The sequence below is a fragment of the Ammodytes marinus genome (genome assembly GCF_949987685.1).
Source record: "Ammodytes marinus genome assembly, chromosome: 22".
NCBI classification, from domain to species: domain Eukaryota; kingdom Metazoa; phylum Chordata; class Actinopteri; order Uranoscopiformes; family Ammodytidae; genus Ammodytes; species Ammodytes marinus.
The window spans coordinates 4,673,304-4,689,602 of NC_137226.1; the positions used below are offsets into that span (position 1 = coordinate 4,673,304).

General features: G+C 41.6%; 1 protein-coding gene across 2 annotated transcripts in view; it reads left to right on the forward strand.

Annotated features, from left to right (window-relative positions):
- The window catches only part of apaf1 (apoptotic peptidase activating factor 1), a 71,991-nt gene that overhangs the window by 24,905 nt on the left and 30,787 nt on the right, over nucleotides 1-16,299 (forward strand). For both annotated transcript variants that reach the window (XR_013845439.1, XM_080050735.1), the window contains exon 26: nucleotides 232-378. Coding sequence is in view for 1 of the 2 variants with exons in the window: in XM_080050735.1 (XP_079906861.1) it covers nucleotides 232-378 (147 nt within the window). In the remaining variant the exon portion in view is untranslated. The remainder of the gene's footprint in view (nucleotides 1-231; nucleotides 379-16,299) is intronic.

Consider the following 16,299-nt stretch of genomic DNA (forward strand, 5'->3'; position numbering starts at 1 on the left):
AACTTTATATGGTGATATGTCAGTGTTGTGTTGATGGTATGTTGTGATATGTAAATGTCAACATATCTTACATCATGAAAAGCAATTGTTTTAATCCTAAAATCTTGCCTAGAATTCACTTTTTTTTGTTCTACAGGTCTGGTCTTGGGTGTTTTGACTTACTGACATATATTTCTGGTGACATTTACTTTAATGTTGTGTTTATAACGTGCGTCTGTCTGTCCGTCACAGCTCTGGCATGTGAAGGACGGTTCTCTGCTGAAGATCTGTTCCCGTGAAGGGAAAGACGCCATGGACTCGCTGCACGGAGGCTGGGTGACAGACATGCACTTCTCCCCAGACAACTCTCTGCTGGTCTCCACCGGAGGATACATCAAGGTCTGTTCACACACTCACTCCTGTCACACTCCTCTGGTTACTCTAAGGCTAGGCTAGGATGTACTATGGACTCAATACAAGTGGCAGTAGAAGATAGGCAGGTAGAATTAAATGAGTCTGTATACAACTCTGGAATTTTCTTCAATCTCCATCTCTACATGACTTAATGGAAATGCTCTTAATGACAATATATTTGGTAGAAATGTGGTCAGTAGTTTGTACAATAAATTAAATATTTTAATTTTACTCAAACATATGCTTATAAATAGTCAAACGAGAGACACTGAACATTTGGAGTGGTCTATTAATTTTTTCCAGAGCTCTATATCCCATTTTATTATAAGTCTTTTCTTCTATACAGCATAGTTACCGTACCCTTTTTTCTCAATTTATCCCTGTGTTTATGTGAGAGGCAGAGTTTTTGATTGACATACTGTATGTTTGACGTGTCTCAGTAAATTAAGATTCCCCCAACATGCACCAGTGTGACATGAAATAGAGCAGAGAGCGATGCAGACAGTGTGTGGTGCAGGTCACCATAAAAACACTCCATGTCTGAGAGAATGACATCAGTGTGTGTGTGTGTGTGTGTGTGTGTGTGTGTGTGTGTGTGTGTGTGTGTGTGTGTGTGTGTGTGTGTGTGTGTGTGTGTGTGTGTGTGTGTGTGTGTGTGTGTGTGTGTGTGTGTGTGTGTGTGTGTGTGTGTGTGTGTGTGTGTGTGTGTGTGTGTGTGTGTGTGTGTGTGTGTGTGTGTGTGTGTGTGTGTGTGTGTGTGTGTGCTTGCGGCTCTTTTCTTATTGCTTTTACTTTCACAGGCGATTGGGTCACAGAGCGAGTAGTCTCTCAACTCTGCTCTGATTGGCTATTTGTGGACAATGATGTAATCCTCAAGGGAGCACAGTTCTGATCGATCGAGACTTGATATCTCAAATTACTCCTGTGTGTGTGTGTGTGTGTGTGTGTGTGTGTGTGTGTGTGTGTGTGTTTTCCTACATTTTATTATATACAGAATTACAGGGTACACAGGCACACACACAGCCAATGCAGTATAAAGGGCAGAGTTAAGGCCCTCAGTCAGTTGGCTATTAAAAAGAAAGATGGGGAGCTAGAAAGCACACCAGAAGCGGTAAAATGACATCATCATATGTGAGAATGGAGACTCAAAGATTTAAATTCACTGTCTTCCCAACACATTAGGTCATACTTGAATCAATGGGGAAGCAAAGAAACCCCACTGCTTCGGATGAAGAGAAAGACAATAGACACTTTAAGCACTTATTCCATATTTTTTGAGTGTCTGCTTATTTTATATGAGGCTTGGAAATATGACACAACAGTTTAACACAATCATAATTCACGTTATAAATGAAGTCAATGCTTCTGCAGAGCTCAAAGAGTCCCCAAAGCTTTAAAGGTGTATTGTGTAGAATTTATTTGCATTTTTCATAACAGACTTGGTAGAAATGGAATATAATATTCATAAGTGTGTTTTAAATAATGTATCCAGTGTAACTAAACAGCCTAGGCTCTGTAAACGGGTATATTGCTAGCTACAGTACATTGGGTACACTCCTTTGTTAACATTACATACCGTTTGTTGACATACTGGTAAGGAGATATTCACTGATTCTGACACAAAGTGATTTTGACAAGAAGCATTCTCCAGAATTGCTGACTCTTCCTTTTTAAGCTGTAACCAAACAGAATCTAAACTGTTGCCGCCTTCCAGCTCCACTTAAAAAACCCATCCATTGTGTTTATCAGTAAACTTTGCAGACACAGCCCCCCCCCCCCCCCCTCTCCGCGATGCACCGACGTAGCGCTCATCCCATCAGCCTTGTCTTCCGTTACATCATCATGACAGTCATAATTATCTTGTGAACTCTGCTAACGGAGCACTCCATTACTTTTAGGCTTTTTTTGCTGTTAGCTCTCTCTCTCTCTGTCTGTCTCTCTCTCGCTTCCTCTCTGTCCCTCTCACTCTCTCTCTCTCTCTCTGTCTCTCCCTTTCTCTCTCTGTCTCTCTCCCTGTCTCTGTGTGTCTCTCCCTCCCTCTTTCTCTCTGTCTCTCTCTCTCTCCCCTCCCCCCTCTCTCTCTCTCTTTCTCTCTCTCTCTCTCCCTCTCTCTCTGTAGCAAGACAAGTTGACTTGATGGATCAGTGTGTGGATGTGGAGGAGCAGTGATGGATTATTATGCCTGTCTTAAAGGGTGAACCCCCCCCCCCCGTGTAGCAAGCTTTGATTGATTAATCATACCCCCGTGTGTCGGCCTTACAGCTAGGAGAGGCCACCCTGCCTGTCATAGTAATTATCCTGACAGAGTGTGTACCTCTTATGACAGATAATATTACCTTGCAGAGTGAGGGAACATAATAATAATTTAACTGTCTTATCTGTTTTAATAATATATTGACATGGTGTATCATCAACACTCGCCTGTTTTTACTAAATGGCAAAACTAAACCTTTGCAATACAGACTCAGTGCTTTAAAGATGCTCTGAGGAACTTTCAGTTTGTGTTAATTCCTGCACCCCCTTTGGACAAAAGCGGTAGTGTTTTTATTACGCCAGCTGTAGTTCCTGGGTGAGCGTACCCATGACAAAGGCATTAAATGGTAAATGGACTTGACTTATACAGCGCTTTTCTAGCCGATTTTCTCAGCCCCAAAGCGCTTTACATTTCTTACCACATTCACCCATTCATACACACACTCATACACCGATGGCAGTAGCTGCCATGCAAGGCGCTCTCTGACCCATCGGGAGCAATGTGGGGTTCAGTGTCTTGCTCAGGGACACTTCGACATGTGGCGGGGAGACGGGGGATCGAACCTCCGACCCTGCACTCCAGAGGCAATCTTCCTACCCACTTCGCCACTGCCGCCCGCATTAAGAAAAACTATATAAAAATAGCATTCTTTGCACTGTCTTGTTTGCTGTTACATTTGATTTATGATCATCAGAGGAAAAATTAGACAGTTTCAGAAATATTTAAAAGTTCCTTGTAGCACCTTTTTAAATGGTCTTGTTAGTAAGTTGATAGTTTGAAAACCTTCTGTCATACATTTTCAAAGCTGTTCCATGTTTTTGAGTTGAAGATATGACAATGCAAAGGGAATGGCATTTTTACATAGAATTATAATGCAAGAAATATCTAAAATTAAAATAAATCATGGATGGGAAGTTTTAATTATATTGTATTTCTGACAGCGTTGGTATAAAAGACTTGGCAATGGTCTCCATGAGGCTGTTTGGTTGGTATTTATCCTCAGCTGTTCTTAGGCAGAGATTTCATTATGGAGGATCAGAGGGATTGTATTACATGTGCATTTGGATCATAGATGAAGACGAACGGATATTGAAGTTTGACTAGAATACCATGAATACTCTGATTATTTTTGTCTTTAGAAATCAAAAACTTCACCACATTACATGTTGATAAAATGGTCCTGTAGGTCATGATGAAAATAAGGATCAAACGTAAATATATATGTAGCAGCTTTTTTCTATTCTACATACTACATCTGACCATAACAATAATCTGGTTAGCATGCAGAAGGCATAAATGCAGAAAGTATGGGTATTGTAACGCTGCCCTAGTTGCTTACATGATATCCATTTAAACTTTATCTGTTGGTTTTCTTTTGGGTCAATGTTGTGTTTTGTTGTGTTGTGTTGTCTACAAGGTTATTGTTGCGTTTCATTGTGTCGTCGTATGATTTGAGACTTAACTGGCTTTAATATTGTCCGGCCTTAATTAGACCACACAAATGAACAATAACCTCCAAGCTCCTTCTGAAGAGTGTGGCAAATCTGTTTGAGCAGGGGCCATTTTATAAACGCCAGTGTGATGAGAACACTAATTTGGATTATGCATTTATTAACACAACTGCAACCCCGCTTCAAGCTTTGTTTGTGTAATTACGGCAAAGATTAACTCACTGATTCTAATCTTCAATCCATTGAAATTGCTCCCCCCCCCCCTTTCCTGAAAGTCACACACTAGGACTAGAATATATACTACAGTCCTCTAAAAGATTCCAACACTAACATCTAAGGCTAATCTTGATTCTTGATGTATTTTCTTAAAGCACTTTGAATGGCCTTGTGTCTGAATTGTGCTATAGAAATAGACGTGCCTTGCCTTACACAAATACCAACTCCACTACTACAGCGTATGTCATATGTCATCGCTGTAACAGTATTCCTGGAGGAGCATTGTCTCGGCTATAGGAAATAATAAAAGCAAACGGATCATGAGAAAGATATGGCAGGTTGTTTCTTATCGTGATGTGATTTAGTGGATGATTTCCAGCAATGAACTGATCCCCCACTCCGAAACATCACAAGCCTTTTTCCTCAGAATGACGAAATGGAGCGTTACAGTCGCTGCTAAACGGAATGATGATGTTGTTACTATAGCGCTGGGATGAGAGCCGTATGAGTAGTGACAAGCGGGTGACTTCTCTCCCACGGTTTCTCTCTGAGTTGACGAGCCGATGTGATGCAACGTGAGGCTGGTGTGCAGCGTGAAGAGTCACTTATTGTTTGCCACTTTCTATTTGTTTCTTGTCCCAGTTGTTTTTTTTGCTAGTTTTTTTTCTGTCAGTACTCCTGCCTTAATCATCTCTTCCTGCATCATTCTTGTACCCCGTGTGTGTGTGTGTGTGTGTGTGTGTGTGTGTGTGTGTGTGTGTGTGTGTGTGTGGTCAGGATGAGCCTTTTCACACCTGTGTAATTGAAAGCAGCGGGCTATTGTGTGTGTGGCTATATGTGCTAGTTCATGTCCCTTTTGTGTGTGTGTAGGCTCCTGTGTAGAGTCTTTGATTAAACATTTCAAGTGCTTCTTATCTTTTCTTTTTGCGTGAATAAAAACATATCCAATCCAATTTGCATGGCCAACTTTTGCGAAGCGGGTAGGGCAGTCGTCCATTGGGTTGCAGGGTCGGTGGTGTGTGTGTGAATGGGTGAATGTGTAAAAACTATGTAAAGCGCTTTGGGTCTGTGAAAAAGCAGGGACAAGGGCTATGTAAATTGAGTCCATTTACCATTCAAAAATCATATCTAATTAGTATTGGTGCGTTTGGTTGTAAACTTTTCTGCTTCTGCTTACACCACGTCAGGTGTGATGGAGTGGTGTTCAGCCCCTCTGAGAGAGGCTGTTAACTTACATCCGACAATGACTCCCATCCGACCTGCTTCCTTCTGCTCCGGGGCCGTGCCAGCAAATGCTGTTACCTGTCTCACACCTGGCCTTGACACGCACACGCACACGCACACACACGGACACAAACACACTCCCCTGATGACACAATCTGTCACAGTGCCTGGATCTTAGAGGGAGGTAGCAGGTGTGAAAAGGCTCATCATGACTACACACACACACACACGCACACACACGCAGTGGCTCATAATAATTCACACCAAGTCGTCACGTTGCAAAAAAACACAACAGCACGCAACACAATTCTTCCTATACTTGTTGAGCAGTTTTTCATGTCTTTATTTAAGCCTTAATCAATATCTTTGGTACTTTGCGGGGTTTGTCTATTCCACTAAGCCAGCTGTCAAAAGCCAGGCAGAGGGGCCATCTCCTCAGCAGGGATGGTAGATTGGTTATTTTCAGTTTGATTGGACTCACTGATGCAACCGCGACACAGCCATTGAAAGTAATGAAAGGGGGTTACCAGTGAATAAAACATTTGTGAATCCTTCTTAGAGGGAAATGAATAAGAGCTTAGATGACTAAATAGGACTAGTGATTTGGTGTGTGAACATGTTGATGTTAAACTATATCATGGTCAGTTAATGTGTTGTTTCTACTATTTCACATAAGCCCTACGTTTCTATTGCGATGACGGCGTTGCTTCTTTGCTGCTTTGGTAAAAAAAAAAGTAATTATTATTACTAATTGCTACATGTAACAGCAAACGGGACCATCAGTGCAAAGACTGCTATTTTTATATAGTTATTCTTCATGACTTTGTCATGGGTACGCTAACCCAGAAACAACAGCTGGCGTAGTAAACACAACCACTTTTGTCCAAAGGGGCCTTCCCAATTTCAATGATTTCACCATCACAATCTGAAGTCAAATGCAGTCCAGAAGCTAGCTTAGATTCCCAGTACTCCCATTGAGGACAGTTGAATCTTAAAATTATGACTTTCTGCCCATTAGAAGTTTACGACTGTGAGGAAGAAGCCTGTATGACAACGTCAAAATGTTGAAATGTGTGATAGCACTGACAGTATCTAGCCTCCCCAGGGGTTATATGGAAACAAGGATAAAAAAAAGTGTCTTTGCTGTTGAGATAAAATATGTTGGATTTTCCGCATCAGTGTTCTGTGGTGCGATGTGACACCCCAGCGGGAGCTCCTATCGCATTTCGAATCGTTAAAGTACGAATTTGGTTTGAAAGGTGTTACTGGCTTGTTTTCAGTCTTACTTCATTTCTGTTGTGTCAGCCGGGGCGAGGTGTGACACGACGAGCTGTGACAAGCTCCTCAACAACACATAGTTCACAGAGAGTCTCCATCCATAAGACACTGAAGTGTGTGTGTGTGTGTGTGTGTCTCTCTGTCTGTCTATCTGCCTGTCTGTCTGTCTGTCTTAACAATATAGCTCACAGAGTTCAGTCTCCATCCATAAGACACTGGAGGTACCGTGTGTGTATATATGGCACACACCATACAAAATGGAACTTTATTTATGTTTTACGACACTCTTCTTCCCCTGACTTTAGCTGGTACTTTGCTTTGTTAATGGCGAGTTTCTGCCATCAGCTGTCGATCATTGTAAAGGCCCCGATCTCAGGAGCGTTTAAATATTTTATTTTGTTGCCAAAAATCTATTCATTTTAATTGAATTACCACCAACAGCAGATTGGAATGAAAATGATTGCAAATGTTGTGTGTCAATTTCAACTTTTGTGAATTCCGATGTATTTGGGTCGTCGATCTATCGCACAGTCCGAAAATGGAGTAATCTATTGTAGTGTATTAGCTGTGTTAGCTTGTTAGGCTACAAAACAAAAGCTGCTAAGCCTGAGCTCTAGATTGATAGATGTTGTTCAAACCTGTAAAGAACATGTCTCCATGACACTAACTCGCAAATGTCCACACAAACTGACATTTCTAGTATTACACACACACACACACACACACACACACACACACACACACACACACACACACACACACACACACACACACACATCTCCAAACAGTGTATCCCCAGATGGATTGGAGTTCTTTTTTTAAGACGACAGTTTTCCCCTGACACAGGGTCTGTCAGACTAACATCACTTATCAGCCGTGGAGAAGAGAGAGAGAAACACAATTTCACCTCTTAACACTCTCTTGCTTCAGCCTCTTAGCTCCCACTAGACTGTGTTCTCCTCTACCCTTATCTCTCTCTCTCCATGCCCTCCTTTGCGGTTGTGTTTTTTCTGTCTGCTGTCATTTCCTTTGTCTTGCCCGGTGCTTTCATGACCTTATTTTCAAAGCCGCCCCACCTCCACCGGAGTTTCGATTTTTTTTTACACCCATAGGGTTGTTTCTCCGAGATGGATTTTTTTTAAGGATCCTTCCTTTTTTATTTATTTTTAAAATATATATATTTTTACAGTAGGTCAGAGTAAAGCCATTTTGGGTGACACTGGAGATTGCTTTTAGCCATCAGGTCTCATTTTTTCTTTCTCCTGCTAATACTATAGCCTGAGCCATCATCGTTAAAGGCATCATAACGAGGCCTCAGTGGCTAATGAACAAACGGTTATAGCCGAGTCAGCGCTCTGAGCGAAGAGAAGGTTGTGCTGACCTTCCCTCAAGAGACAGTTGATTGACGGAGAATCTGTCAAAGCTTAAAGGTGGAGTCAGACATTCAGGGTGGAACGCTTGTTGTCGAATTCACTTTTTTTGTCAAAATTGGTGAATACCTTCTAACAATCCGCTACCAGTCCGTACTTTATGTAAACTGAAAAAAAAATCCAGTGTTAATACACGACCTAGGCTATGTAAAATTGTATGTAAACAAAGGTGATGTTAAAAAAAGGGGGGTGGGGGGCACTGTAGCTAACAACATACCCGTTTACAGAGCCTAGGCTGTAACCCCTAGACGCTTTACAACATACAGAAATGCCCAATTCCCAGTCAAACTTTCACCTCTCCTGCTCACACTCTGTCTGCTAGGATGTAAAACTGCCACATGACTGATATACGCCAGGGTTAATTGCTGTGTCACACATTTACACTATGGCTGACTTTGAATGCCAGATATATATGTGTGTGTGTGTGTGTGTGTGTGTGTGTGTGTGTGTGTGTGTGTGTCTCTGTGTGTCTCTTTGTATCCCCTCGGGTCTAAATGTTATTTTTCTAGACGGGACAGGCTTGTATGAGAGTTTTGACACCTGTCTGGGTGTCCTGTGTTTTTTCTTAACAACACAAGATGCTTCTTGATTAGTCTATTAATATACTGCTGCCCAGGGAGTTAACTGTTCTCAGCACTGCTCTGAGGAAAACTTACTTGACATGTGATTTGCATAATGCAATGACACTTTTTATGTACATTGAATATTTCTGCATTGGTGGTAGGATCATTAAAACCAGCAGCACCTGCCTAGGCTTTATTGCTGCTGTGTGTTTGTTGTTGCACCCTTAGACTTTTTACGTAGATTTTCTTTCGCACCCAAACCCTTTTCAGAATAGTCTCAGAGATGTAAATAGCACATTGTGATGAGGACATGCATGTAAATGAACCAGTGTAACAGAGGCCACTGTGTTGACTCACTCAGCGTTCACAGTTTTTGATTTTTATTCAACGCTTTTTTCTTTCTTCCGCCATGCTGTTCTCAGAAGTGAGCACCCCGCCGTGCTGCAGACCTGCCTCTAAAAATACCTTCACACACCGACACATCAAATACAAAACAACTCCCCAAAATGCAGTTATCTTTATTCAATGTTTTTTCTCTTACCTTTTTCTATTCTAGCGACTGTTAGGGAAAAAACAGGATGGCATTTTCACTGAGTGTCTCCAAATATCCCAATTCACCCTAATGTGGTCAAAATGCATCCACAGTAACTGCTTTTGCATTAAAAGTCGTTCACTTCAGGGGGGCGCTTGTGGTGAAGTGGTTAGAGCACCCCCCCCATAGAGGCTCAGTCCTCTTCACAGCAGACCACGGGTTAGAATCCAGCCCATGGTCGTTCTCTGCATGTCATTCCCCTCTCTGCCCTATTTCATCTCTGTCTCTCCAAACTATCTTAATAAAAGCATAAAAATGGCCACCACCAATAATAGTAATAATGAAGTTGTTCGCTTCCGCATGAGAAAAAATAGCAAGAGAAGAACTTTAAGAGTAGAGTTTGGAAGGAGCGTGGCCTGGTTTCTTTGCTGTCAGGGCTCTGGGTATGAACACAGGCTGGTGAAATATTTATCCGTCTCTAGGAGGAAGTTGTCTCCCCCTGTGTTGCTCATTAGAACCAGGGTTAATTGACTCTCTGGCTGCGTGTGTGTGTGTATCTCACCCAGACCAAATGAAACAGAGATCAGTGATAGAATATGAAGTGGAGGGAGCTGGTCCATGTGTGTGCTTTGTACGTACACACACACACACACACACACACACACACACACCCTGACTTTCTCTTACTCTCTCTTTGTCCTTTCCTACTTTCACCGTCTTCGTAATTAACTCTCTGTCCTTTCTTCTCACTTCTTTTTCTTCATCTTCTTTCTCTCATTTGTTAGGCTCATTTTCTTAATTACTTATCTAGAAACACCAAATTTGAATAATTCTCAAGTATCTTTTACAACCCGACTTCAATTAAAATGTCCTCATTGTACAAATGTGCTTCCAACTTTAGAGTTAATTACAACTAAGAACCATTGCAAATTTAAAATACATTTGCATACAAATTGTGGAATGACCTATCACGCACGGTCTTCTGATTAACAAATGAATGTTGTGTTGAAAGAAATAGTTTGACATTGTTTGGCCCGGCTTCAAGCGTATAGCGTATAGAGATTAACTGGTTTAGTGTAATATTGTTTTTTGTACAGATCAACTAAAGCGATCTATTCATGGTAAAAAAAGTTTAAAATAATAACTTGAGTATACTTCCCAAATTGAAAAAAATCCAGTGTTAATACACCGCCTAAGCTCTGTAAACTGGCATGTTAGCAGCGTTGGCCCCTGTTTTTGTTGACATACCCATTGTTTACATACCTAGCATTTACAGAGCCTATCCTGTGTATTAACACTGGATTATTGTTTTTTTCAGCGCAAACACAGTACTGACAAGTGATCGTGCAGAGATATTCACTGATTTTGACTTAAAAGTGATTTTGTCAACAAGCGTTCTCTCAAAAAAAGTTGAATCTGCCTTTTAATGTTGAAACACAACTTTACACCTTTGGATCTGAGAGCAGCTCTTCTCCTTTTGATCTTCTGGGTTCTGGGAAAAGTTTAAAGGAAATCATATACTCTAGTCTGTACTATGTTTCTTTTCCCATCTCTGTTGCTTGCTCACATGCATTTATTATTCTATTTCTGTACCTGCCTTTTTCTTACTCCCCATCCCCTTCTTTTCCCCACCAGCTCAGTCTTCTCTCATCCCTTTCACTTTTGATGTTCTCTCTCTCTATTGTTCTCTTTCTCACTCTCTGTCTCTGTTGTTCTCTCTCTCTCTCTCTCTCTCTTGGCTTGTTGTGAGAGAAAGAGAAAATGGATCGATAGTAGAGTCACACAACACCTTTTTATCTACGGATGATGTAATGTGTCTTTTTCTCACCAGTTTGTCTGCTCCCTACACAATCCATATTCATTTAAATTTTTACCTGATTCTTTCCTTGTTGCATATGGGGGATGGGGGATGGGGGGAAAATTCTAGTTTTAACTGCTGGAAATAAAGTAAAAGCCGGTGAGAGAAAAAAAAGAAAGTGTGCGAAAGAAGAGGATTGTCTGAGCATCAATATTTCAGTGGCTAGAACCTTGGATGAATAATTCAACCTCAGTGTCACGCTGGTTTTTTCCCCCGCTCTGCAAGACTCTTGGCCTGGTCACACACACACACACAAACACATGCACCGAACACACACACACACACACACGCACACACGCTCAATCCCTTCCACTTTTTCTCTCTGAAATCGAGCTGGCCTCACTAAATCGGCTCAATCTTCTCCATGCTGGTATCCACTCTTTCTTTAATCTCCTTCTCCCCTTCCTGCCTCCTCCCTTTGTGTGCAACCTGCTACTGCTCAGTGGAGTCTTTATGATTTTTTATAAAGTTTAGAAACCGTACCAATCCCCAATGGAGTGTATTGCTACCTGGGCTATTTACGTTAGAGGAAGATGAATTACCACACACACTATACAGGCCTCACAGGAACACACACACACACAGGTATTTCTGTTATGTAAGCGGGGCTGACGCACACACACACACACACACACACACACACTGGATAAGTAGACCTATTTAGTTTGAGGAGAGCAAGCGCAGAGGGACATTCGGTGCTGTACTGCTGTTAGCTAAAGACGAGAATCGGGGTTACTCACATTCGCAGCTTCCCCAGACGTAATTTTTTTTTAACTTTATTATTTTAAAGATTATTTTTGGCATTTTTATGCTTTATTAGACCGTGCAGAGAGACAGAGATGAAATGGGGCAGAGAGGGGAATGACATGCAGAGAACGACCACGGGCTGGATTCTAACCCGTGGTCTGCTGCTTCTGAGGACTGAGCCTCTATGGGGGCGAGGGGGGGCGCTCTAACCACTACACCACATTCCACTGGATATTGAGAAATTATAACACTCTCTCTCAACCCTATACTCGCCATGTTTCATCTGGTTATGGGCGTTAAAATGTAATACAATTAAGTCCATAAGGGATACTGGCAGATATGTTGAATAATCTCCATTGTAATTACACCCAGCATTATGAATTTTTAAATTTATGATCCAAACACTCAAATTAAGAGTGTGTCATTTTAATGCTAATGCAATTCATGTGCCTTTCTCAATATATTTCCACTTAGTCCCACCGGTGGGATTCCTCTTCCTTACATTAGTATTCGTGTGACGTAGAGACAAACATACGGTTTATTTAAGCATGGATGCTGCGCTGGATGCTTTGAAATGAATTTGCGGCCACCTTCAAGAATAAAACCAAGGCCACCACACAAATGTATACTTTGTAAAACACGCCCAGGGGTATTGTCCTCTCGACTACAACCTAGAAACACACACACACACACACACACACACACACACACACACACACACACACACACACACACACACACACACACACACACACACACACACACCCAGTATTGTCATTTAGCATCTAAGCCACCATCACCAGCTCGCCTATAAATCAAGTGGTCCCACAGTGATGGTGTGTAGATATCAGCACATCAACCATCTGCTCCCAGGATATGGGCCCTCGGTCGGTATCACACACACAAAACAACAAAGCTGCTCATTCCCAGAAGAACAAACCCTTATAGAAGGAGACTTATCTTGTGTGCAGCCATGTGTAGGCCACTGTGTATTTTAATTTATATTATCTTTCATCTGAATGTGTTGCTTTGTTTACTTCACCCTTCTGTCTGTCTGCCCTTGTATCTTGTAAAGGAACAAAGAAGGCTAATTCAGAATTTACACAGTAAGGCAAGGCAAGTTTATTTCTATAGCACAATTCAGACACAAGGCCATTCAAAGTGCTTCACAGGGGCATAAAATACACCAAGATAAGACATTAGAAATTGTATTTAAGAGATAGCAAAAACAAAGAAAATACATCAATATTCTAGATAAGACTGCGATTTAGACAGCAATGTTGAATGGCTGTATACAGCCTTCTTGAATCAAAGACATCTCCCATTCAAAACTACACATACTGTATGCAGCACTCCATCCAGTGCATTCTGCTCACCGTCTGCTGGTGTTTAAATGATTCAACATACTGATATTTTTCACCCCCTTACTCTGATGCTCTGAACACAATTTTCACACATTTGGTTCCACACTTCTTCCTCCTACCCCCCACCGCCATTGCTGAGCCAACTGACTTATTTAAACGTTTATTTTTGCCCAAGATGCGTCACATATCTCGGCTTAATCCTTATTTTATAACCAGTTGGAGATATGTGTTTAGTGTCGGCGTCACTGAGGGTTAGTCGTGCGTCTGTTGTTTGTCATAGGATTCAGTCTTGTTGTTGTTTTTCAAATCTTCCTTTTTCTCTCCTACTTCATCTCAATCTGGCTTATTTCTGTATTTGTGTGTGAGTGAGTGTGTGTGTGTGTTTACGCAGGCTTCTGAGCATATTAATTCTTTGTTCGAGCTGTCGAGTGTGTTTGGCAGCCGGCCGCCATATTTCTTTTGTATCTGATGCAATCACATTTTAACCAAGCGTCTCCTTTCCTCTCCTTATATCTTCGTGTGTTTATCATCTCCACCTCACCTTTCCTCATCCAGACCGACATATTTGTAAAGCCAATGAAGCATAACCAGCGGCTGTCGTGAAGCGGGTAGGGCGGTCGTCCACTGGGTTGCAGGGTCGGTGGTTCGATCCCCCGTTTCCCCACCACATGTCGAAGTGTCCCTGGGCAAGACACTGAACCCTATGTCTCCCGATAGTCAGCTTGCACCCTGCGTGGTACCTGCTGCTATCGGTGAATGAATGTGTGTGTGATTGGGTCTACAAAACAACGTAAAGCGCTTTGGGTCTGTGAAAAACCAGGGAAAAGCGCTATACAAGTGGAGACCATTTACCATAACATGTACAGCAATATGCATAGTTTCAATTCAAAACAGAGCTTGATATGTTGCAACAAGTGCCCTTCTGTGACCTTGCAATGTATTTTGCTCGGACGTAAAGATGAAGAAAAAGGCCCATTATTTATTTTATTACTTTCTGTTGTGACCAGTGCAGAATCTTAATTTCTGACCTTTTCAAATGTGGTCAAGCAAAACACTGCATAGGTCACAGCAGGGTGAGTCATTAGCATTTTAGACGCGGTCGCTCTTGGGCAATTGCTTATATTTTCTAAAGTATTTTTATAGTGGTGGAAGCCTGAAAAATAATTAACAATTTTTTTTCCAAAAAAATAATTGTTCTTTATATAAACACTGCTCAAACAGACCCGCTTTAGCCAACATTAACCAGCCAACATAGGTCCCTGACATACTTTAATATCAGAGGGAAACACAGTAAAGTCATGTACATCAGTGGGGATTTTTGCAACTTCAAATCAGTGGTCAGCAAGGACTGTATCTGTCAAATCTGATGTCATATTATATTGGTAAGCGCACAGTAAAGGAATAGTGCCAACATATTGATAATTGAGATGCCTATGGTGTGAGGACACGGAAGATTTCAGCCCTGTGAGACCCCAGTGCTCTGGGCTGCTCATTGTCTCACCTTCAGAGGTAGTGAGAGGTTGTCTCTGAGTGCTCTCTGTGTTAAGTGTTGCAAAGGAAACAGTTTTACTTGTGTGTGTGTTCAGCTGCTTGGCAGTGGTGGTTTTGTTGTGGTTTAGTGTGTTATATTAAAGGTAGCCTTTGTGGACCTTTACAGCTCTGTGCGTTTTTGTTTTCTCCCCTTCCCTGTAGTCGCTTTTGTGATTTAGTGGTTATCCCTCCGGGGATAACTTACAGACACCCCTGGGTCCGCACCTGTGTCCCAAACCCCCCCGCCCCCCCCCCCCCCCCCCCCCCAGTCATCACATATGGATCCAATTTGTAGAAGCACTTTCAATTTCATGGGTAAAAAGTAAACCTCATGCATGCAGTACAGTAATCTCTCGAGGATTATGTTAAACATTGCACAAAATAATGATTAATCACACACATGACTCACTGCTCCTCTATGCTAATATATACGGAAACCGTGTTGAAACATTAAATTAATTTGTTTGGCTAAATGTAATGTTCAAATGACGTAGCATAGCTCTGACGTTCACACAACACAGATGCATCATGGGACTGTATACATTAGCCATTATGTAAATCAGCCATTACACTTGATTTAATGTTTTTTTTTTACTTGCACTAATCTATAATACTGGTATTTTCCTGTCGTATTACTATGTGTGAAGGGCTCCTGTACTAGTAGGAAGTGGATCATGATTTATCTTTACAAAGTGAATTATTAATATCAGTGGGTTAGCCTCTGACTCCTACAGTTATTCAACACCTTTTGTTAAACATCAATTCAAGTTTATATTGGATTTGACCCATGGAAAGATGACAAACCAAGAAAGAGGGTACAGTTTTGATGTGAAATTATCATAGTTATTACTGCCAAAGTTTATTGCACACACACACACACACACACACACACACACACACACACGCACACACGCACACACACACATGCACACACACACATACACACTGACTTTACATGATTGACTTGACGCGCCTTTGATGATTCATCCCAGTGAGAGCGAGCTTGAATGAAAAATGTCAACTTTAAAGGGAGATTAAAAGGAATCGCTCAGTAAAGCTTGCTGGGGGTTTGTGTGTATGTGTTTGTGCGTTCATGTGTGTGTGTGTGTGCGCCTGAGGGAGGCTAAATCCGGTAATATCAAACTATTAAATTCATCATGGTCTTCTTGGCAGCAGATATAAAGCTCTCAGTCAATCCGTCTGTTTTATGTCTTCATCTCAAGTTCTAATACAGATGAAGCCTTCTGCAGATAACCCTGTTTTTCTGCCCATATTTACACGTCCTAGAGACATCTTTGACATCTAAACCAACTGCCTCCAGTTGGCATTAAACCCACACTCGTGACAGTAAACTAGAGGGTCAACCTGATCATCCATTGTGACCTTATTGTAAAAAGCTTACCACAGTTTTTAAATGTTTGAGTGCAGAATTTTTAAAGCCGCACTTTTAAGTGAAACC